Below are 23564 nucleotides of genomic sequence, written 5' to 3' on the forward strand. Positions count from 1 at the left end.
GACTGAAGGAAGAGGTTTAGCATGACTACAGCAGGTATGCAAAATGAGGTCAGCAAGAAATGAATGAAAGGATGACTTGGTAACTCTGTGAGTTCCTGTAAGAGGAGATACCATTAGTACATGCTGTGATGTCCTCTTCATATTCATGAAAGATGGAAGAAGCCAGAGCAGAGGGTCAAGGGCACAATAATTTTCAGGGTCCAAATGAAGCCATCTGATTGGGGATGCAGGCTATGAAGGGATAAGCAAAGCTAGAGGACTGCAGTTGGACCAGGGGGCAAGATGAAACCTCAGTAAAGCCAAGCACTGGGAGAGGTATAAGCCACGTAATAATAAAAATAACAAGAACATGTATTGAGTGCTTACCATGTGAGAGGCATTCTGCTAAAGCCTTTGATTTACTCTTCATCAACGCCCTGTGAAGAAGGAAGTATTATTATCCTCCTCTTCTAGATAAGCAAACTTGCTAAAATCACACAGTTAGAACCAGGATTCAATTTCACATCTGGCTAACAAGAACACATCCATGCCGCCAAGTGCTTCACTATACCAAAGCAGCTTCCTAAGCGAGGTGGGAGCATGCACTAGAACAGAAGTCAGACAATCAGACCTCTGATGTTAGCCCTTTCTCTCTCTAGCTGTGTGACTCCAGGCAATCATCCACCTCTGAGTCCCAGGGTCTGATATTCTCACATGACTATCTTAAGGATCAAAAAGAGATCTCATCTCTGAAAATGCTTTGATCAATATAAAGTATATATAAATGTTTGCTATTTTATCTGTAATTCTCATTGTTTTGTAACGTACTAGTAAATTTTTGGTGCTGGTAGAGAGAATAACAAGGAATAGAAGAAAAGGATTAGGAACAAATTGCTCTCCTAGCAGGCAAATACAAACTGTAAACCAACTGCAAATATGTATCTAAGCCATCTATAGCATAATGGGAAAAATAAATATGTGAAAAATTAACTGCACTTTTCAATATGGTATCAGTATATCTAATAAAATTGAGCCTAAAAAATAATTTACTGCTCTATTTTCTGTAGAAATGATAATGTAAGAAAGGAAACAAATGAATTATTATTGCCAGAAGGGAGAAAAGTAATATAACCAATTTTCATGTTAGTTACTGTCCATTAATGCAGTACAAAGTGTGAGAGATTTTTTTTCTTCTAGGCTTTTTGAAGGAGCCCTCAAAATAATCTGTAATCCCAGCACTTTGGGAGGCTGAGGCGGGAGATTCATGAGGTCAGCAGATTGAGATATCCTGGCCAACATGGTGAAGCCCCATCTCTACTAAAAATACAAAAATTAGCTAGGTGTGGTGATATGTGCCTGTGATCTCAGCTACTTGGGAGGCTGATGCAGGAGAATCATCGTTTGAACCAGGGAGTCAGAGGTTGCAGTAACAGAGATCACGCCACTGCACTCTAGCCTGGTGACAGAGCAAGACTCAGTCTCAAAAAATATATATGTTAAAGATATTATATTATGTTTTAAAAATAAGGTTCATATCTTAAGGTTGGCACATAAGTCACACACTATACTAAACCTCACTGGACAAGAATCCAAGAAAACGTACACATGTAGAAATAGGCTTTTTGTTATTTCATTTGATGAGATGGAAAATCAGTGGGGAAGGAGAAAATATTTTCTTTTTCTTTTTTTTTTTTTTTTTTTTTTTTTTTTTTTTTTTTGAGACAGAGTTTTGCTCATTACCCAGGCTGGAGTGCAATGGTGCGATCTCGGCTCACCGCAACCTCCGCCTCCCGGGTTCAGGCAATTCTCCTGCCTCAGCCTCCTGAGTAGCTGGGATTACAGGCACGCACCACTATGCCCAGCTAATTTTTTGTATTTTTAGTAGAGACGGGGTTTCACCATGTTGACCAGGATGGTCTCGATCTCTTGACCTCATGATCCACCCGCCTCGACCTCCCAAAGTGTTGGGATTACAGGCGTGAGCCACCGCGGCCGGCGACGGAGAATATATTTTCTATTTAAAGAAAAACCCTTGCAGAACACAGTTGCAGTTAGTACCTTAGTCTCCTACACCTTCTTTATATTATCTGTTGCCATATGGTGATGCCATTTTTCAAGTTAATGAATCAAAGAAGGTTAACTTTTTTTAATTAAAGAAAAAAATGGGACTAGGGCTCATTGTTGACAACAGAATTTTTAATTAAAATATGGGTTTCTGTTTAAACCTCAGATAATGAGAAAATGGAATCACCGAAAATGCCCCATTTCCTTGATCATTCCCGTTTAATAAAGGCCCTTCCCCATTAACAAAGGTGTGTGTTGGTCAGATCAGATCTTTTCTAGGAAACATTTTGTGTCCTTCCTAAGGAAAAGAGAGAGATCTTTTAGAAGTATTTGGCTGAGGTAGGCACTACGATTACTGCTAGTTAAATGAGTGACAGCTGAGAGGACAAGTGCGTAGGCACTGGGCTAGATTGTAGGGTTTGAATCCAATCACTGTCTATGTTACCTTGGGCAAATAAAACTAAGCCTCTATTTTCTCATCTAAAATATGGCATGATTATGATTATAGTACCTACCTCATTTGTGAGACTTATTCTAAGGATTCAATGAGCTAATGCATGTAAATCACTAAGAACACTACCGGCACACAGTAGGTCAATACATGTTCTCTATTGTTTGTACATGTCCCCCACAAATACTTATGAGCATCTTAGTGTCAGATACCATACAGAGCGCTGAAGATACAAAGATAAAACATTTTCCAAATGTCAGTGAGCTCTCAGGTGAGTAGTGGACATAGACAGACTATAGTTTAAACTCAATGTGGAAATGTCTATAGAGGCCCTTAAAGGGGAACTTAACCAGGATAAAAAGTCACGTGGGCTTACCAGTCAATTAATCATGGTGCTTTCCTCATAAGGCATTCACAATTCTGAGGTCAAACACTGGAGAGGACCTAGTTTTAGTTGAGGCAGTGGAGCTGGTTATTTGTATGACCCAAAGCAAGTCACCCAACTTCTTTGGCATCAACTGCTTTCTTATTTGAAAATTACAGTGCTGAACCAGCTGTGTGCTGAAGGCCTCTGGTGCTGGCTCAGGACAGCCTACTATGTGCATCTCTTCCCAACTTGCGTTTCAGTGACCTCATCTTGGTAGCCTGAAATCAGCCATGGTGGGTATGCTGACACAGTAGAAATTGGCAAACACTACAAATCAGGGCTTGTTATTAAAGCCCATAGGGGGATGTTTATTAAATATTTAATGGCATTCTCCTGGGTGGAACTAAAGAACTTCAAAGTATTTTCCAATTCTAATAATTCTCAACTCTGAGATTGTTCCTCTATGATTATATTTTATACCAATGCCATTGACTTGGCATATATTGCTTTCACTTCCTCTTCTATATAACTTGCCAGATATAGCTGTGTGAGCATTTTAATATTTATATTGGTAGTGAAATATTCCAGAAATACTTTCACTTTTCATGTATTTTTGTCTTGATACATTTATCCCCCCATGATGTGTCTGGATCAGGCTTTCAATATAGACTGTCTTTTCACTGTTTCTGTTATTTTTGCTATCTAGTGCTAGCCATTTAACCAACTTGAGGTTCCTTACTAAAAGGAACACATAAAGATGATTCAAACAGACTGACTAATTCATTCTCTTAAAATGTACACATATCAGGTAAAAATGAATCACCTATAAAACATTTCTTTATTTCATTTCAGATGAAAGTTTAAGGCAATGTCACTGGCAAAACATTTCCTGGGAGTGATCATCTTAATGGCACCTTGGCCATGAAACTATTGCTATTTAGGAGTACTTCCTTTAAAGAAGACATCTATGTTATTAACAGCTACAAATATCAGCTCAGCCTACCTTTAAAATCAGCAACTTGATTTGTCCACCATCTGCCTACCTTTAGTTTTCTCATTCAAGTAGCTTACATTGGTCTTTTCATTTCCCAGAAATATAGCAATACATTTAAATCTCTAAGTATTCGTTGAGTACCTGCCAACACTATTACTGTCCTCATCATAAAAACATTGCAGAGCCTATGTATATTGTATTCAAACCCTGATTCCTCAGGAAAAAACCCAACAAGGGTAATAGAATAAATTTTTTTTTTAAGAGAGAGACTTTCTAAACCTTGACATGGATAATTTTGCTTTCTTTAGAAATTAATTTTCTTAGAGGTCATAATTTACAACTATGAAGCTAGCACTTTACAGTGCACGAGATATGATCAGTTCCATCATCTCTTCTAATCATGATTATAAGGTAAGCATTATTCCCATGTTTCCAGATGACAAAAGTGAGGTTCAAAGAGGAGAAAATATTATCTAAAATGTACTAAACAAGCAATTCAGTTCTTCTGAGTGTATTTCTAATTGTTTTAAAATGTATGGTGCTTACCGAATTGTTTTAAATTATTTGCATTTCCTGCAAAATATTTTTATTACAAAGGCATAGTATTTTAATAAACACTTCTTTTTACTTGCCCGGAATCTACTGTCTCTTACACTGGCAACTCTTTTTTAAAATTCTTAAAATTATTATTATTATTATTATTTTTTTTTATTATTATTATTTTTTTTTTTAGAGACGGGGTTTCTCCATGTTGGCCAGGCTGGTCTTGAACTCCTGACCTCAGGTGATCCACCCACCTCGGCCTCCCGAAGTGCTGGGATTACAAGCGTGAGCCACCGTGCCTGGCCACACTGGCAACTCTTTTGAAAACTCTCCTTCTCCTATCCGTTGGGAATGTCAATCACACAGTCTACATCTTTCAACACAGAATGAGTGTGCAAACCAGGCTGGCCTTTCAATTAACTCTAATCTCTTGACAGGGAGCTTGGTCAGGGGTGAGTGTGTAGCCAAAGCAAGGCCAAAGAGAAGCTCTTTTGGGATTTAATATGGATGCTGGGAGAGGGTATCTTTGCTTCTGAGAGCATGAGCACTAAAGATGATGTTAACTTGGGATGTCTGATGCCCATCTTTGCCACTACATGGAGAAAGCCCACCTGAGCATGAAACTGACCCAAGAGGCCAGAGAGCCCAGATACAGAGAGAGCCCAGAGTCCTGATGTGATTGAGCATCTGTGTCCAGCCATGTCTTAAGCTAAGGGGATCCAGTAAAATTTCTTCTTTTCTTCCTTATTTCTTCTTTAAAATAAGTTTAATAATGATTCTTTTATTCTTTGCTCCTGAAAAAGTCCTGAGCTAACAATGTCCAGTAGAAAATACCACATTCTTGAGTTTAAACACAAAGTGAAGTGCATAAAGCCAACTTTATGTAAAATATTCCAGTAATTCAGACAAAGATGATCTCTTTACTTGCTTGAATAATTACTCTATATGTTCCATATTGCATTGGGGAACATATCAATTAGTTAAGATTTCTGAGGTAGTATACTAGCTTTTCTTATTATATAATTCCAAGATCTTCTATAATATTTATATAAGATAATCTCAAAATGAAAATAATGGATCTAAGTGAAGAGTTAAGATAAAAAACTAGAAAATATTTCAACATTGCTTTTAAGTACATAAAAGGGATTTATGATGATGGAATGTGGCTGAGGCCCCATATTAAGGAAATTAGAGTCATAAAAACAGCCATGGCTAAATCTCAAGGAAGACTTGCCAGAGTGAAATCTTAAGGAAAAATCTTAGCCCTGTCCACTTTTATATTATTTCGATTAACTTTAAAAGTAGGCCCATTAACATAAAGTTAAAATTCCAATGAACGATTCCTGATGACATTTAGAATACTGTATTTATAAACACTCACTGTTTATGAAGAGTCATATTACATATATCAGATGGTATTAATCAAGTATTTGGGATCACCCATTGCATGCTGTGTACTTGATGAGATACTGAGAGTTTCTTCCCTCAAGGAGTGTACAGTCCGTTGGATTTGAAGATAACAGGATAAATTCCGAAATCTAAAGGTGTAACCTAAGTGGAAAAGTGGATATATCTACTGGGCTGAAAGCACATTTTTAAGCATGCTTAGTTGAATGTTTGATTCTTATGCCTAAAAACTGAACAGTTAGTGTTATGATTATCAAAAGAGCCGACACTGATTTTAAAAAGATGAAACAATACACCGTGTCAAAAATCCCTTCTGTTGTAGCCAGACACTACCTTGATGATGGTTTCTAACAGTGAATCGAAGGGACGGGGGAATCATCAGAATTTTTCAGCTCATTCAACTGTTCTTTGGTATAATCACATGTAAATGACCTCAAAACACACAGGAGACAACTATTTTTAATATTTACAGACTAGATTGCTTGACCACATGCTTTATAATATTCTTCCCAAGAGACAAGGTGGAGAGAGTGTGGGCTTTAGTGTCAGACAGACTTAGACGGATGTGAATCTGGCCTTTACCACTGACATGCCTTCTGACTTGAGTGTCAGTTTCTTTTGTTCAAAACATGGGGTTAATGGTACACATCTTATGGGTTGGCCATGAGAGTTGGAGGTAAACTGTGAGAAACACTGTCATTCAGTTATGCAGCACACCCTAGCATTCAATAAATGTAGCTACGATGCTTATTATCCTAACTTGTGTTTTGGCCAGTTTTTGCCTGCCCTCATAAAAATGAGGAAGTTGGCACAGTCCCTGGGGTGAGACCACTCCAAATACCTGGTGACTGTTTCATCACTTTAGTCCTCTTATCTACAGTTTAAATAGTGTTATTTCTTATTTTCCCACCCTTTAGCCATCTTGTGGTTTTCTTCTAATCCTGGTTCAAGTTCTTGAAGTCCTTCAAAAATTGCCCTCCAAGACAGAGGCCACAGTAAGGGCCTTCCATACTAGAGAAGTAAAACAAATAGGAACCGGTATTTTAACTCTTTAAAAAAGAGGCAGTGACTCACGCCTACAATCCCAGCAGTTTGGGAGGCTGAGGCCAGATAATTTCTTGAGTTCAGGAGTTTGAGACCAGCCTGGGAAAACCTCATCTCTACAAAAAAAAAAAAAAAAAAAAAAAAAAAAAAAAAAAAAAAATTAGCTGGTCATGGTGATATGTGCCTGTGGTCCCAGCTACCGGGGAGGCTGAGGTGGGAGGATCACTTGAGCCAGGAAGGCTGAGGCTTCAGTGAACCATGGTCACACCACTGCACTCCAGCATGGATGACAGAGTCAGACTCTGTCTCAAAAAAAAAAAAAAAAAAAAAAAAAAAAAAAAGAGTAAGCCCATATCCCAACTATCTTCAGCAAGTAAAGATATAGGATGCTGAATTAAATTTGAATTTCAGATAAACAGTGGATAATTTGTTTAACATAAGTATGTCCCATGATGGTATTTTATATGGCAATTCTAGTTGTCAGCAAATGGAAAAAAATTAGGAAAAAGTCACCTATTTTACCCACAAAACTGAGATTAGAAAGATTTGGGCCAAACCTATTTATCTGTTGGGGTAGAACGTTTTTTAACGTTTCTGTGGCATACATGTATTGCAAAACTGTATAGCATTTTTTCTTTTGGGTTAGCTGCTGTGCATCTAAAACATGTTTTAAAAGTTTCTGACAGATGGCTTCCAGTATCAGATGAAGGTATAACTATGTGAAAGGAGTAAAGGTACATTTTTCCCCCTATAAGTTGTATTGTATGTTGCAGCCTGTCACTTACATGAAATTTCTGAAACAGAAAAAGTATTCCCAGATTGATTTTCATGTTTTATTTATAATAAATGAGCTTATTAAAAAATTCAAATACAGGTGGCTATAGGAGATAAACAAGTTAAGCTTCATACAGGAATAATTTGCATGTGTTATAATTAATGTTTCCAGAGGGTGCTCTAAACAGTTTCTTAATTATTACACAAATGTTGTTTCTTTGGCAGATAGTGCTTTTATTCATTTTTGTATCCACTTTTGCATCCCCTCTTAGTCTGATAATCATTTAAAAATGACTGATTCTTAGCATAACAAAAAGCCAACTGTGCATTTTCTAGTTGTAACATATGATTGAGACCATTGTCCAACTCTGATATGGCAAAAGTAAAGATAAAAAGAATAGAATGCCATTATATTCTCAAGATTGTCCTTTATAAATTCATATTCTGTCAGAAAACATCTTTGTCCTTTTAAGAATGGTTGAAAATACTCAACTTGTGGGAAATAAGAATAAATGGACATTTGTTTTTAACCAGTGTACATAATCTAAAAAATATTGTTCAGGAAATACATTGAACTGTCAGAGCCCTGATTGACAGATGGGCTTTCTTCCCATTAATAAACTGTAGGTGAGACAAGAATGTTTCATTGCCCTTGAAAATGTGAAGGTTGAATTTCCCTAATAGTAAGAAAGTGCTGAAATGCATGAAAACCTACAAAAGTATTTTTTTTTCATATTTTTCAGCCAAATGGATGGACATAATTTTGTAATTCTGATTGTATAACAGTGTTACCAGTTTTTGTTCAATTAATCCAGGAACACTGAATACCATAAATCCACAAGTCACATTTGAGAAAAATCTTTCCAAGTCTATATATTAAAAAAAAAAAATCAGCCAAGCAACCTTTGCCAGTTGCATTCAAATACAGGATTGGGAAAGGATAAACTGACTGAACAGTCAGAATGTGAACCGCTGAAGGGAGGCAAGTTGGAGAGGAAGCTGTTACATTACTCACGAATGAATCAGATATTCCCTCCTTGTTTGAAAATGTCCTCGGCATAAGGCATGGTACAATTCCAAACGAGGAACTGTGCTCATGATTGGATTTATATGACTGATCAGTTTCCTCTGGTGTTATTGAAAGCAGACATCAAATGGCTGTGGAGGAATGCAGGTGGTGGGTGAACCCCATTCTTTTCATAGTGGCTGTCACATAAAGAAAGAGAAATCAGCACCCAGGGATAGAGAGACAAGGGGAGAGGCATGTGGGTGCCAAAGGCCAGGCCCCTTCTAGTCCCAAAATGCAGAGCGTTTGAATGAGGTGGGAGTTCCTTGTAACACTATTTTCTCTTAGTTCTGAATTTAATTAGCTTATTTTGCTCACACCTGAGAAATTTTCTTGGAAATCAATGTTTGCAAGTAGACGCTGGCCCTGGAATGAACTAAGGTCTCTTTTTCAAGATCAAAGTTGTCAGTATATGACATTGTCTTATGGATTTATAGGCAAAGTAGACAAGAACTGTTAGAAGTCATGAGAATGCTGTGAATGTGAAGGAATAGCCAAACCTGGCCATATTTTGTATAGATGTGGATTTGCTGAGAGAGCATAATGCAATTCTAACAGTGTTGGAAGAATTAAAACCATATAAATAGCATTATGTTGAGATAAATATGTTGCCAGAAAATAAAGAATCAAGCGAAACTTTGTACAAAAATCTTAAATACTTTCAAATGAATAGAGAATGCTGAGCAAATGGATTCTTGTAAAACTAGGATAGTACAGAAAAATAATTACAGAATTCAATTTCTGAAACTCAGTAAACACTCTGGATCCTTAAAAAATCAATAAAGCGAAAGGTTAGGAGAACCTGAAAACAACTGTACTTAGGATCTCATTTACGTAACTCATCAATTCAAGGAAAATCAATTCAGGGCAGGTTGTGTGTATACAGGCAATATGTGTGTTTATGGGAGAGGAGAGAAACAGAAGAGAGAAGAGAGGGCAAGAAATTAAAAGAAGTAACTTTTCCAAAAATACGGTTGCTGCCCCTTGATTGGGAATCTTCCCTTCCACCTGCAGTACTCCCAGGCTGTGCTGTAAAGGTATGAGCATGTCACTGGAGCAGCAGAGGGAAGAAGAACTAACTCTGTAGACAGAAAGTGGGGCTGATGAGTATTTCAGAGGGGATACTGCTTGAGCTATGTCTTGCAGGATAAGTTAGAGTTGCTCAGGTGCAGCTGAGGTAGGCAACCAGACATTTTGGGTGGAGTGGACTCACACACAGGCACCTGGGGAGAAGGTGCAGGGTTGTCCAGGAAGCTGCAATTAGCATAGAGGCCAGGTGGGCTGGGGTGACAGTGGAGGAAGGTATAAAATTAGGCTGCAACCACATCACAGAAAGTTTTGTATGTTTTGTTGAAGGGTCTCCAGAGAATCCTGAAATCCATCTCTCAAATGTCGCTTTTGCCTATCCAATAGCTATTTAAGGCCAAATTTAACAAATATTTATTGGGATCCTCCTATGCATCAGATGCTTGGTATAGATTCATAAACAAAACGCAACACCCCTGCTCTTGTGGAATTTATTTTTTAGCTGGGGGCAATGATTAATACCCATAACAAGGTAATCATGTAGTGTTTTCTAAGTTGATGTGCATTACAGAGAAAAACAAAAAGCAGGGTTGGGGTATCAGAACTGCCTGGAAGAAAGGTAGAGGGATAGGTTTGTAGCTTGGAAATTGGGAAGATAGCTTTTGTGTACCCAGCTGTCTGAGACGCGAAAAGAGATTTCAGAGCAGAGGCAAGAAGGAAGAACTAAGAGCATGGCTGGTATATTTGAAGCACAGCAAGGGGGCCAGTAAGCCTGGACTTTGGTGACCGGGAGCTGAGATCAGAGAGGGCAAAGAATCAGAGCATCTAAGACCTCTCAGGTCCCTGGGAGATTCAGGTTTTTATTGGAGTGAGATGGAGAGTCATTGCAAGGTGTTGAACAAGTGAACAAGGGGGGATTATGTTGGAAGGTAATCACCTCCATCTCGTGGGAGAGAAGACTGCTAGTGGCTGGGGGGAAGCAGTTCAGGGCAAAGGTGGAGCAGCGAGGCCAGTTGGGAGGCTCCTGTGGTGTTCCAGGAGATGAATCCTGGTGGCCTGGGCCAAGGAGAAAGGAGAGAGTGAGGAGATGTGGCTGAATTCTGGTTATTTTGAAGACAGAGCAAACTATTTTGTCACATGCCTCAGATCAAACTCCATCCAAATTTACTGATGGAGTTACATCCGAGGCATGTGAGAAAAAAAAGGAGTCGAGAATATTCCAAGGATTTTGACTTTTTTAATGGAGAGAATGTCTTTGTCAGTTACCAACATGCAGACTCTAGTTGGTGAAGCAAGTTTGTGGGATATGAGTAGATCAGGAGTGTAGTTTTGCCCATGACGGAGATTTTATTTTTTTATTTTTATTTTGACATGGAGTTTTGCTCTGTCCCCCAGGCTGGAGTGCAATGGTGCCATCTTGGCTCACTGCAACCTCTGCCTCCCAAGTTCAAATGATTCTCCTGCCTCAGCCTCCCGAGTAGCTGGTATTACAGGCACACACCATGCCTGGCTAATATTCATATTTTCAGTACAGACAAGGTTTCACCGTGTTGGCCAGGCTGGTCTCGAATTCCTGACCTCAAGTGATCCACCCGCCTCAGCCTCCCAAAGGTCTGGGATTAGAGGCATGAGCCACTGCACCCTGCCTGACAGATGGTTTTTAGGGATCTAAGTGGAGATGCTGGGCATACAGCTGGATATTTGAGTCCCGGGGTTAAGGAGAAAGATCTGGGATAAAGATTTAAATTAAGAAGTTGTCAGTGTGTAGACAGCATGAAAACCCACAAGAATGGAGGAGACCCCCGAGGAGATGAGTATAGAGAATGAAGAGAGGAAGACTGAGCACTGGGGCCACCAAAGCTAATAGGCCAGGAGACAAAGACAGATGGGACAAGAGGCCAAGAAGGAGCAGTCGGATATCCTTCTGGTACTCCATCTACTCCCATGAACCTGCTCTCCCTCTCTGTATCTGACCTCAGGGCCTAACATGCCCCATGTTTCCAGAACATTATCCTTGATGCCCACCTACGAGTATTGTAAACATATCCATCTTCTTAGTGGCTTCCACGCCCATGGTCAGGGCAGCGTCACTTCTTACCTGGATTACAACAGCTTCCTCACTGGTCTTCCCTCTCCATTCTCACCCTGATCATCTGCCCCCCCGCAACATACCAGAGATATTTTTCTAAACTGACAATTTGACTATGTCGCTTCTTTGCTGAAAACAAAAGGTCAACTCCTTAGCAGAGCTTACAAGCCGCATATCATTTGCTTCTGCCCCACTCTCCAGCCTTGCCTCTCACCATCACTTTATTAGAAATCCAGGCTCTGGCCACTCTGCTCTCTTCCAGTTCTTGAAGCAAGCCATGTGCTCACCCACTCTGAGTTTTAGCACATGTGGATCCCTCTTTATAGATATTCTTGCCTTCACCTTCACATGAATAAGTTGTCCTCTCTCTTCAAGCCTTATCTTAGGTAATGGTTCTGGGAAGCCTTCTCTGATGCCTCTCTCACTCTCTAGTAAGGAATTAGGAACTCTCCCACATGCCTGAACACCAAACCCACCTTCCCCTTATTCAGCCTTTCTCATGCTGTACAGTAACTTATCTGTGTCTCCCATCAAAGCGTAAGCTCCAGTTTTAGCCCTTAGCATAGTGTCATTACATGGTACTTGGTAAGCATTTATTGAATGAATGGACAACAGGAACAATTAATATGTGAAAGAATGTTCCTGGACAAAGTTTCTAGCATTATGGAAAGAAAGGAATGATAAGAGTACACAGATATTAAAGTGAGAAAAATTATGTGGGCATAATGCAATATGGATTTTGTAGAGGAGACTGAAAAACCAAGAGTGGCTAAAAAAATGTCTGTCTGGGTATCATAAGCCAAGGTAAGGAAAATAGGCAGAGGAGACTTGGAGAGCAAAAGTAATTAGTTGAGTTAGTAACTCTGAGGTAGCTGCTGGTCATTTAAGTGGAGGAGTCTATAAGGTAAGCAACAACATAAAAGCAGTGGTCTGGAGAAAAGCGGAAGTGAGAGAGCAGTTTGTGAACTCTCGTCCATTGGTGTACTGGAAGTCACTGAGGTGAGATCACCTGTGAATGTGTTTTGTAAGTAGAAAGGAGGAATTCAGATGGAGCCTTAAAGAAGACTAGAATCTAACCTTTATGTTCCAAAGGGTAAAAAGAAAAATTGTAACCAAAGAAAATGTGGAGAGGTAAGCTAAAGGAGAACTTTCAAGAAGGGAGAAATAAAATGTATAGTGTCAAATTCTACAGAGTGGTCAAAAGGGATAAAAACCAGTGCCCGTAAGATCTGGCCATGAGGAGAGTACTGGTGACTAGAATGAGGACACTTTCTTGGGAGTATGGAACAGACTGCTTGAGTTGAATGACTTAAGAATCAATGAGAATGAAGAAAGTAGAGAAACTAAGTTAGACATTTATTTTCAAGAATTATTTATTTAAAGGGTAAGATGAAAACAGGACTGAATACTTAAAGAAATTGTGTATTCAAGATCCTACTAAAATGTCTGACGTGTGTATTTTATTTCTTTCTAGAATAGTCAGTAAGTTGAGTAGGAGCTGAATGAAAAATAGTGAAGCCATGGAATACTATGTAGCCATAAAAAATGAGATCCTGTCTTTTGCAGGAACATGGATGGAGCTGGAGGCTGTTATACTTAGCAAACTAATACAGGAACAGAAAACCAAATACTGCACATTGTCACTTATAAGTGGGAGCTAAATGATGAGAACCTATGGATACAAAGAAGGAAACAACAGACGCTGGAGTCTACTTGAGTGGGTAGGGTGGGAGAAGGGAGAGGAACAGAAAAGATAACTATTGGGGACTAGGCTTAATACCTGGTAATGAAATAAACCCTGTGACACACGTTTACCTATGTAACACATCTTCACATGTACCATTAAGCCTAAAATATATATATTTTAAAAAGTAAGATGGCAAGGGAGATTTTAAAGATGGGAAGGGTTGCAGGGTGAGTAGGATAGATGGAGAAGGTGCTTGAAGGTGTGGGGAAGAACAGGGTCAAGACCTAGGTAGAAAAGACTGTTTCATCCTTTGAGAGAGAAAAGACTCTTCTTCCTTTGAGACAGAAAGAGGTGATAATGAGTGACATGGAAACCACTTGGGTTCGTGTTTACTCTCTAAAATATAAAGGAAGATCTTATACTGAGAATAAAGGGAGCCCAAAAGATGCAAGAGCTTAAGAAACGGTGAGAGTTTGAAATCACTTCAATGGGCATGGCGAAAAATGGGACTGGAGCCATGCAAATAGATTTGTTGGTTAATAGAAGCAGGTGCTATGAATTGGGCAAAATGGGAAATAATCAAAACAAGAATGAAAATTCACTCCGGGTCATCCTTACACTAATGCACAATGCCCATTCTCATTGAATGCCTAGACTGTCCATAGGCAGATTTGGGAATGAAATGGTTACATAATTATGAACTCTGTAGTAAATTCCTTGTAATGTTTATGTAATTCATCAAGTCTATGAGTCTTTATTAAGAGAAAATGCCAGCATTTGATTATTTTTATTTCAAAACCAGTTTTATTGAGTTCTGCAAGGAATAACTTCAGGGAAAAGAAAACACATTGAAACAGATACTCTGCTCTCTTTTCAATAAAGCCAACAGTCTAATAATGTTAAAGAAATGAATCACATATAATGATCATCTAACTCTGAAAATTAAAACCCATTTAGGGATTATGAAGGAACCTTGATCCTGGATACCAGTCTAAGTTATTAGTCTAAAATCTTTAATAACATTTGGAAAATAATTAATCAACTTATGACATAGATTCTATGGCTGTCACCTTTCATTGTCATTAATGAAACTGTCTGGGATTTTATCTGCACTTTTCTGGTGATTTAAAGAACAATTTTTTTTTTTTTTGGTAAGCTCTTTGAAGACCAGAAGAATGTATAAAATCACTGGGCTTTGATGTACAGATTTCAATGAACAATAATCCAAGTATATGTTAGTGATACTGAAATAAAATTTAGAAATATCTTAATTTTGACAAGACAGAAAAGGAATTTTTGAAAAATCCAAAATGCATATTCATTTCTCTTAGGAGGGAGTTTTTTTTTTTTTTTTGGCCAACAATCTCTGCTTTGGTTACTTCTTTACGTAATTCGATAGAACTTAAAATATCATACTGTTTGATGCTCACTGAAAACAACAATAGCTAAGGCAATATTTTAAGCCCAAAGTTTTGCCTAGGTTCTAAGCAATTCTATTGGTTTGCTATCCTTGTATTAACCAGATAGCTGTGAGACCACAGGCTCACTTTGGACAATGTAGCCACTGACTGGGGCCACATGGATTCTGCTTGAAGTAAGGGCAGAGTTAGATGACAGGCTCACCTAAGACCCTCAGAGTAGCAAAAAGACAGGCAGTGAAGGCAGGCCTTGATAGAAGCTTTCCTAAAATCTTTATATCACTGTCTGAATTCGTGTTTAGAATAGAAAAACATAATTCCTATATTCACACTATTATGAACTTTGTATAGTCAAGGCCCAAGGAAACGGTCTCAAGATAATATCCTTAAGGAAAGTTAATCTATATCCCCAGCAGACAACATCCTAGTGGAAAAGGATTACAAATAAAGGCTTTAGGACTATAACTTTCGGTCCCAACAGGAATTTATAGATTACAATGAGCTAATATGCTAGAACATTTCAGTCATGAAAATGGTGTAAAACCTTTATAAATTTGCCTGAGTTTTCTTTTTCTATTTTGATTTTCTCAGAGGAAATGAAGTTTCATTTAGAGTGTCTGGGAGTAGATAATAGAGTACTTAGGACATGCCCCTGACACTGAGAGTGAAAGCTTTTGCTGCTTCTGTGACATATTCCTGCTGTTCTTTCTGGTAGCTGAGAGGAGGACCGACGAAAAGGCTCAATTTAGGACTGGATAGATGATGGTCTGTTTTTTCCCAGAATCAAACCACATGTAACACAAGTTGTCAGAAATTTAGACTTTGCTCACCCTGAGCCTTACCATTTTCCCATGAGCTTTGCTTTATTCCACACCCTCCCTAACCTCTGCCTTTTTTTTTTTTTTTTTTTTTTTTTTTCTGAGAAAGGGTCTCTCTTTGTCACCCAAGCTGGAGTGCAGTGGTGTGATCTCGGCTCACTGCAGCATCAGCCTCCTGGGCTCAGGTGATCCTCCTACCTCAGCCTCCTGAGTAGCTGGAGCTACAGGGGTGCACCACCATGTCCAGCTAGTTTTTGTATTTTTTTAAGAGGGGAGTTTTGCTGTGTTGCCCAGGCTGGTCTCAAACCCCTAAGCTCAAGCAATTCACCCACCTTGGCCTCCTAAAATGCTGGGATTACAAGTGAGCCACTGCACCTGGCCTGTTCCTCATTTTGACCTGCCTCTTTGCTACTTAGAATTCAGGCAGCCTGATTCCTAAAGGTACACTCTTACACTCTCTTTATGACTTAGGGTGTACTCAAGCCCATAACCCTTCAGCATATCCTTCCCACCTTTCCCCTCCCTTTGCTTCATTGATCCAATATTTCATCCAAACTTCCAGGCCTTCTCCCTTATTATCTGTTTTCTATATATGGCATAAGAATTATCACAAAAAAAAATCTTTCTTAAATTGAACTACATTTTCTCAACTGTTCAAATACTCAGGCATTCATTCATTTTTCAAGTTGTGAGACCTTTACATTGGAATTTTAAGTCACATAAATATGAATGTGTACAAAAACACTGATATGTGATTTATTACTGATGGTTTGGTTCTACCAGTGAAATAAAAATTAGGCAAGTCTAAACAAAACTATAAATAAGTCACTGCTGGTACAATGCTATCTAAAATTAAATGTCAAAACAAGTTGTAATGACAATATATTTAGTAAATCTTCAGGTTAACCTAAGAGAATCTCTATTTTAAGACCATATGAACATAATTTTCCTTTTACTCCCCCTGCTCCCTCAAGATATAAGAAAGTGCCAATTCGATCACCGCTAATGTGATACTAGAACAACATAGTTTTCATCAGAAAGGGTTTTCTCAGGATAAAATGTGATGAGCCATTAGAAATTCACAATATGGCATCAAGAAAGATCTCAATGCCTACGCTTCAGCATGGTAGTTTTGTTTCTTTAAGAGAGAAGGAGCTGGTGCCTCCAAAGCAGCCATTCTCTAATCATGTCATTTGAACTGCATTTGAAGCTATGCTGAGTTCCTATAGGAAGTCTAGTTACCAGAAAATACACATTCACAAACAGGAAATCTAACTACAGCAAGAAGGTGCTTTTCCCCCACACAATAGACTTCAAAGATGTGTCATCCAAGTAATTTGGAGCAATACCCAACACCACTCTTATTGTTGAGTATTCCTCTCTCCCCTCTCCTATATTATGACAGCTTGTGATTATAGCATTACGTTTTCTAAGCCTGTTTGGTCTTGCTGCTCTTGCTTATACATACAAGCAACCTGCCCTTTTTCTGTGCATAGCTTTCAATCAGTAAGCATGTCAAGGTGGGAGGAAGGATGACAGGAATAGTAAAAGTGGGGGGGAGGGAAATCAATTTTCAGAAAGCATATGGCAACAACTGAATATTTAATCAAATTAGTCCAGAAATTCCTTCCTATTTTCAGCACTCTTTGCAAGGCAGTTGCTTCATGGTGCAAAATGAATTTCAATAAATGTCATATATTTAGTTAGATGGCTTATTTAAAAAATTTGTTTAACGGGGTCACTGACTCAGAATAGATCCCATTCCAAGGTATGACAGATGGATATCAATATTGAATAGAAGAACTGATATTAGCTAGAAGTTTCTGGGGAAAAGAAAAAATCATTCCTTTAACACTCTACAAAATATTTGCTGAGAACCTACTATGTGCCAGAATAAAATGATAAATATTTGGGCTTTATATTTATATTACAAAACAAAGAAATGTGTCAAAATATTTTCCTTGAGGTTAGTAAGCATTACAACTGAATACTACGGATAAAGAAGGACTTTAAAAAGTACTTAAAATTTTCATATTGCATGATTCAAACATCCATACTGTCATGGTTGCAGGATTTTAGACCTAATCAGATTCTTGAGGATGCTGTTTTCTGATGCTTAGCAAAAACCAACTTCCCATTTTTCTGGAACAAAAATGCCTTACATGATTTTAAAGATTTCTTGGACATCAAAGAGCTTAGAGGGACATACAGTTTGTGGGTAATGATTTAAGATTTAGTGAATCAAAAACACATGGATTAAATTTCCCTTAAAAGGCCCCTAGGTTTAAAATTTAGAGCAAAAATGCTGGTTTAAACACACTCTGGTCCCAAGGAAAGCCAAAACTTACTTTTAAAGCTAGGTTGAGTTGTCTTACGGACCCAAACTCGGCTGGGTTTTCCTTTCCCACATGATTAGGCCTCAAAGGAGGCAACCTATCTCTAATAACAAATTGACCACTTCTCTCTTTCTCTGACTTGCAAAGACTACATTATTTCAAAAGTCTCAGCTTTCAATGCTTTTCTTTATATTTTTAATAAAATATTAAAAATTAGAAATCTTCCATGGTCTTATTGAACAGTTATTCCCCAAGTCATTCTTTTTTTAAAAAAACATACAATTTCAAACGGGACCTGAGAGTCTGGGTGCTGCCTTAGAATCCCATCTATCAAGGAGTAGGAGATAATTTCATAATAGGAATAGGCCACTGATCTTAATATGTGCACTGTTTGTGCACTGTTTCATGATATATTATTATATTTGCATTTAAAATAGTGAGAAGAAATACAGTACATAATCTTCCTTTCTAACACAATGGCCTTCAGGAGGGCTGCTAGCTTGGGCATTTCACTGAGATTTTAGGATTAAAGGAAACAAGTTAGCGCACAACCTATGAGCTTTTATTCCTTTGGAAAAATAGATTTTAACACTGATCTGATTGCTTTTAAAGGGCACTGGAAATCAGCAGGGCAGTGCATGTTTTGAATTTCAATGGCAGGGTAATAACAATGGGTGAAGTTCAGGCATTTCCAGAGAGAGGGGGACAGAGAGAGAGAGAGAGGGAGAGAGGAAGAGAATATTCCAAAGGGTGAGTTTATCCTGAATCAGAGAACTTGGAAATGAAATTGATGCATAAAGCCATGATGGATTCAGGTTTCAAAAAATGACTGCTTCAGTTTAAGAGTGAAACAACTAGATTACCCTTCAGTTTAGAAATGTACATAGTTTGATGTAAAGTATGTGGGCTGATACTGATTGAAAAATAAGTACATACCAATAGAAACTGACATAAAAGATTGGTTTTTAAAAATTTGCTTAGTTAATTTTCCAGAGAATTCCAGTTAATTTTCTGAGAATTTTAGAAAATAAAATACTGGGTAGAAGCAGTCCTGGGGCTCTTAGGTCATGCATGCTGCTGCAATTGCGACCATCAGGAGTCCAATCTGGCCTGCAGACTTTGTGCCACTGTAAGCTGTACAGCGTTTTAAAGATACCGAGTCAACATTTTAAAATTGGGAGATTCTAGCTTCTCTTGAAAATCTGAAAGATACTACCACATGGGCCCGTGCCATACACAGAGCCTCGTGGCAGCTCTAATCATGCCAAGTAGTGACTGCCCCTCTTAGGTAGGACTTTTCCTAAGCAGTTTGTCAATCCCTAATGAAATGGTTAGTTTTCCTGATTTAAGTTACCTGTCTGAAAATCTTGATACAGAATATAAATAGGCAAATAAGGGAACAGTAAGAAAAGAGGAAGAAAATTCAGTGCCGTTACTTCATACTGGAAAAGGAAAAGAAAGGAGAGTGAGGGGGAGAAAGAAATGTATAGCGGACAGAGGCTGCACGCCATCAGCAACGGCCTCTTGCTGTCTTTAGATTTACACCACGGAAGGGATCAGCGAAAGAGGCCACGGGTATCTGCAAATCTTGATACAGGATATAAATAGGGGAAAAAGGGAACAGGAAGAAAAGAGGAAGAAAATCTAATGCGGTTACTTCATACTGGACAGGGAAAAGGAAGGATCATGAGGGGGAGAGAAAGAAATGCATAGCGGACAGGCTGCACGCCATCAGCAACTGCCTCTTGCTGTCTTTAGATTTACACCACAGAAGGGATCAGCAAAAAAGGCCATGGGTATTATTCTCAACAAATTCCACTGTGCCAGGCTCACAGCATGGAAAAGAAGAAGGAAAGTTGTTCGAATGGAGCAATATTTCTGAAAGAGGGTGGTGTATGCGATGGGACCAGGTGAATGCAAAAAAACACTCTGGGTCTTCATCTTCCATATCTTACAAACCAAAAGTTGTGGGCCATTCCTGTATCTTCATCTTTAAGGCTGTAGCTAATGATGGCAGGCACTGTCCAGGTATCTCCCTACAAAACCAGGGGCACTGTTAAGGTATCGCCCTATAAAACCAGGGACTCTAAGGACAGTTTTGTGAGCTGTGAACTGCACAATTTGAGGAAAACAAGATGCGAATGGCACTTCTGAAAAGTGCTCTGATATTCACCTGGCTCACCTCCTCATCTCCTTCAAGCTCTATCACCAAGCCCACCTTTGAAGACAAGCCTTCTCTGACCTCACTATTGAGTTTTTCAATCACCATCCCACTTCCTCTTATCCTTGACAGTTCCTATTCTCTTTTCCATTTTACTCTACCTTGAAGTTGTTATCACCTGACATACAACACATTTAGTTATGTATTTCATTATTGTTTCCCAACTCAATAGAACAGAGCATCATGAGGTTAGAAATTTTTGTCTGTTTTATTCTCTGCGGAAACACCAGATTTTAGAGCTATGCCTGGTAAGTTGTCAAAAAATTATCCTGAATGAATGATTAAATCCTCACTCACATTCTTGGAGTACAGGAACCTAGCTTTCACTGTAAACTGTGATTCTCTAAGCACATTTCATAATTGCTTTCCTTTATTATATTAGGAGAAATATATTTTCAAATTCGATTGCCCATTATATAATTGCATATGGGCCCTATAGCTACATAATTTATTATAGAAATTAAAATCAATGTGAGTAACCTGCTTAAACATACTTGCACACATTTATGCAATCACAGAGAGAAATATGTGTACCTGGGTATGTGATTACAAAGTTAACTGTTTTTTATTTCACGGGGCTCACACCTTCTGCTACAAATGACACATGTGATTTTTCTCTCAATTAAGTTTTACAGCTTATAAAAACACTTTCTTCACTTTGTCCCATGAAAAGCAAAGTAGTCAGATTTTACTGGTTGTTTTTATTGAAACAAATCCCAAGGGGAACTGTTTAACACAGCTGAAAAGATATCTGAGAATGGGTTTTCTGATAGAAGGATAGATTACAAAATTATTCACAGCTCTTAATCCTGACAACAGGAGCAGAATACCCCACACATATGAATGAAACCTTTTCTGGGTATGTCTTACTACAAAGAAAAAAAAAAAAGAAATAACAATAAATTTTTTTAAAAAAGAGTGAGAACTGGAGAAAGAAGGTGAGAAAAACTGCAGGGACTAGATATGTTATATTCATCATTTATCACTATCTTAAGCATCCCTAATTATGCCTCTGTGGAAAACGTTTTCAATAGCTGATGTCTGGGGAGAGGTGGTATGGTGCTATCGAAATAACATGGAGCTAGTCTCAAACTCAGTTTCCTTGTCTATAAGATGAGAATGTTAAGATGTTATCAGACTTGCCTATCTTGTAAGATTGTTTTGGTGTCAGAAAGATGATATATGCAGAAGCAGCTTGAAAATTTTAAGGTTTTTAAGTTCCAATCTTTGATTAAAAAAAAATTCTTTTATTTAATAGCAAATAGGATGATTTCAAAAGTGTTTCTTGTGTGATGTTCCCTTAAAATTATGGATTTGGGTTCATTTTATATGTGATATTTGTCTGCATATCTAGATTGTAAACTCTTCAAGGGCATATTCCATTTCTTTCTTTTAAAGAAAATGTTCTAGTACCTGGCACATATGATATTCAATATATAGGTCCTAGTTATTTTTGGTCAGGGAAATGTGGGTCTGGCAGCAACCCAGCATCAGTTGAGAACACATCATCAAAGTGATCCTGAACTAACATTAGTCAGTATACCTATCATTTATTCCTGAGACGTGACTATTTATTTTGCACTGAGGAAAACCCATGAAGAAACTCTTGCCCTGAGGGCTTGGTGTCAAAAACACTAGTTTCAGCATACGCCAGCCAGGAAAAGAAGGCTCACTTCCTGACACTTGAGTTTCTACATACATTTTCTCCCCATAAGAGGGCACAAAGAGGAAATTGAGTATCCCATGAATAAACACAGAAGACCAAGGAAATCTTAGGGATTTAGACCATGAAAAAGAACACATAGATGACTCCGGTGAGGATCACTAAGCCTAATGCCTAAAGAAGAAACCAGCAAACTGGGCTGGAGAAATGGGGACACAGAAGGCCTTGGCAGCAGCTCCGATCAAGCCAAGAGAAAGGGTTGAGGAGGAAGAGGACAGAGAAATGGGAGGTAACCTGAATGTGTGAGGAACTGTGCTCGCCATGGGACTGCCATCATGTCTCTGGTGCAGCCACTTGGAGAAAATAAGCCAGTTAGAGGATGTTAACCCCTTTGAGTTATTCACATTGTTTTGGGATGACTACATCTGAGATAAAGTTTATTTCAGACTATTATGTAGATTTGCAGAAGGATAATTAGACTAATGCTATTTTGAACAATATTTTAACAACAGCTAAGGAAATTGATTTTTGAGATGCATTTCTCAGTCTACCCCTCATTAAGACAAATTTTTTTAAAGATTTCAAGATTAATGCAACGCATATACTTACATAGTCTTAAAAGGAATTTATAAAATATGGATATTTCTTCTGCTTAGAAAAGGGCCATTTTTCTCCATTATAGGTTTAAAAGTAGTGAAAATATTAGTTATGAGCTTTCATGTTGACTGGCTATACTTAATCTGGTACATTTTTATCATGAAGATAAACTCCATCCACTAATTTTGAAAGCATGTAGTTTACATCTAATGTAAACCTCTATTGCCATGTATCAAGAACAAAGCAATTTTGAAAAAGCAGTAGTCAACAGACCATCCTCTATATGCCACAAATTCCATCACGTTAAAAGCAAAATATTTTTACGTTAATAACCTATGCACCATTAAGTTCGAAAACTGAATAGAATTTTTAAAACACCAGTACATTTTCTAGGCTATCAGACACATTTTTGGTACTACAAAATTTTCTTATGAATGATGTAAATTTTCCCTGTGTTATTCAGCATTGACTACACCACAGACTTGCAAATGATAGGAACCAAAGTACCTCACTTCTGTTCCATTATGGAAGTTTACATGTTAAAAACAAAGCTCAATTAGCTTAGTACAAGGAAGGAAAGCTATGTACCTGTAAATAATCCAAGCACCACTTACACTGTGTACATAAAAATGCAATTTATGCCCCCATGGCACAGAGAAACACGATGTACATCATTTTCAGATCATCTTCATGCAGAAAATATTCATTAGTCAGCTATAATAGTTTAGCTGTAAGGGAATATAATGTTTTTCTGAATTCATTTGCATGGCAATGTGCATGTGTCTGGCGACAGAATAAACCTCCACCCAAAGCTACAGAATGTGAACAATCTTCTTAAAATTCAAGAGAGGGTCCAGATAGTCTATATTGTCTCTAGTGTCAGCTTTTACAATCCTCTCACATTCATGGACCATCTTAACATAGCAATTAAAGTATCTTGATTATTTTGCCTAAGAGAGCTGACAATATTTCATTCTGCCTGAGGGTTCCTTTGAACATAAAACTGTGATAAGGTAAAAT

The 23564-nt window shown here is 38.1% G+C and overlaps 1 protein-coding gene and 1 long non-coding RNA gene across 2 annotated transcripts in view; one reads left to right on the top strand and one right to left on the bottom strand.

Moving 5' to 3' along the window:
* Positions 1–23564, bottom strand: part of MET (MET proto-oncogene, receptor tyrosine kinase) — a 126725-nt gene that overhangs the window by 101903 nt on the left and 1258 nt on the right. The window contains exon 2 of the mRNA XM_003921059.4: positions 367–416. Coding sequence (XP_003921108.2) covers positions 367–409 — 43 coding nt within the window. The 5' untranslated portion in view covers positions 410–416. The remainder of the gene's footprint in view (positions 1–366; positions 417–23564) is intronic.
* The window catches only part of LOC141580053 (uncharacterized), a 129146-nt gene continuing 112784 nt past the window's right edge, over positions 7203–23564 (top strand). Inside the window, exon 1 of the long non-coding RNA XR_012512047.1 lies at positions 7203–8800. This is a non-coding gene — a long non-coding RNA (uncharacterized LOC141580053). The remainder of the gene's footprint in view (positions 8801–23564) is intronic.

The sequence above is a fragment of the Saimiri boliviensis genome, chromosome 10 (assembly GCF_048565385.1).
Source record: "Saimiri boliviensis isolate mSaiBol1 chromosome 10, mSaiBol1.pri, whole genome shotgun sequence".
Taxonomy (NCBI): domain Eukaryota; kingdom Metazoa; phylum Chordata; class Mammalia; order Primates; family Cebidae; genus Saimiri; species Saimiri boliviensis.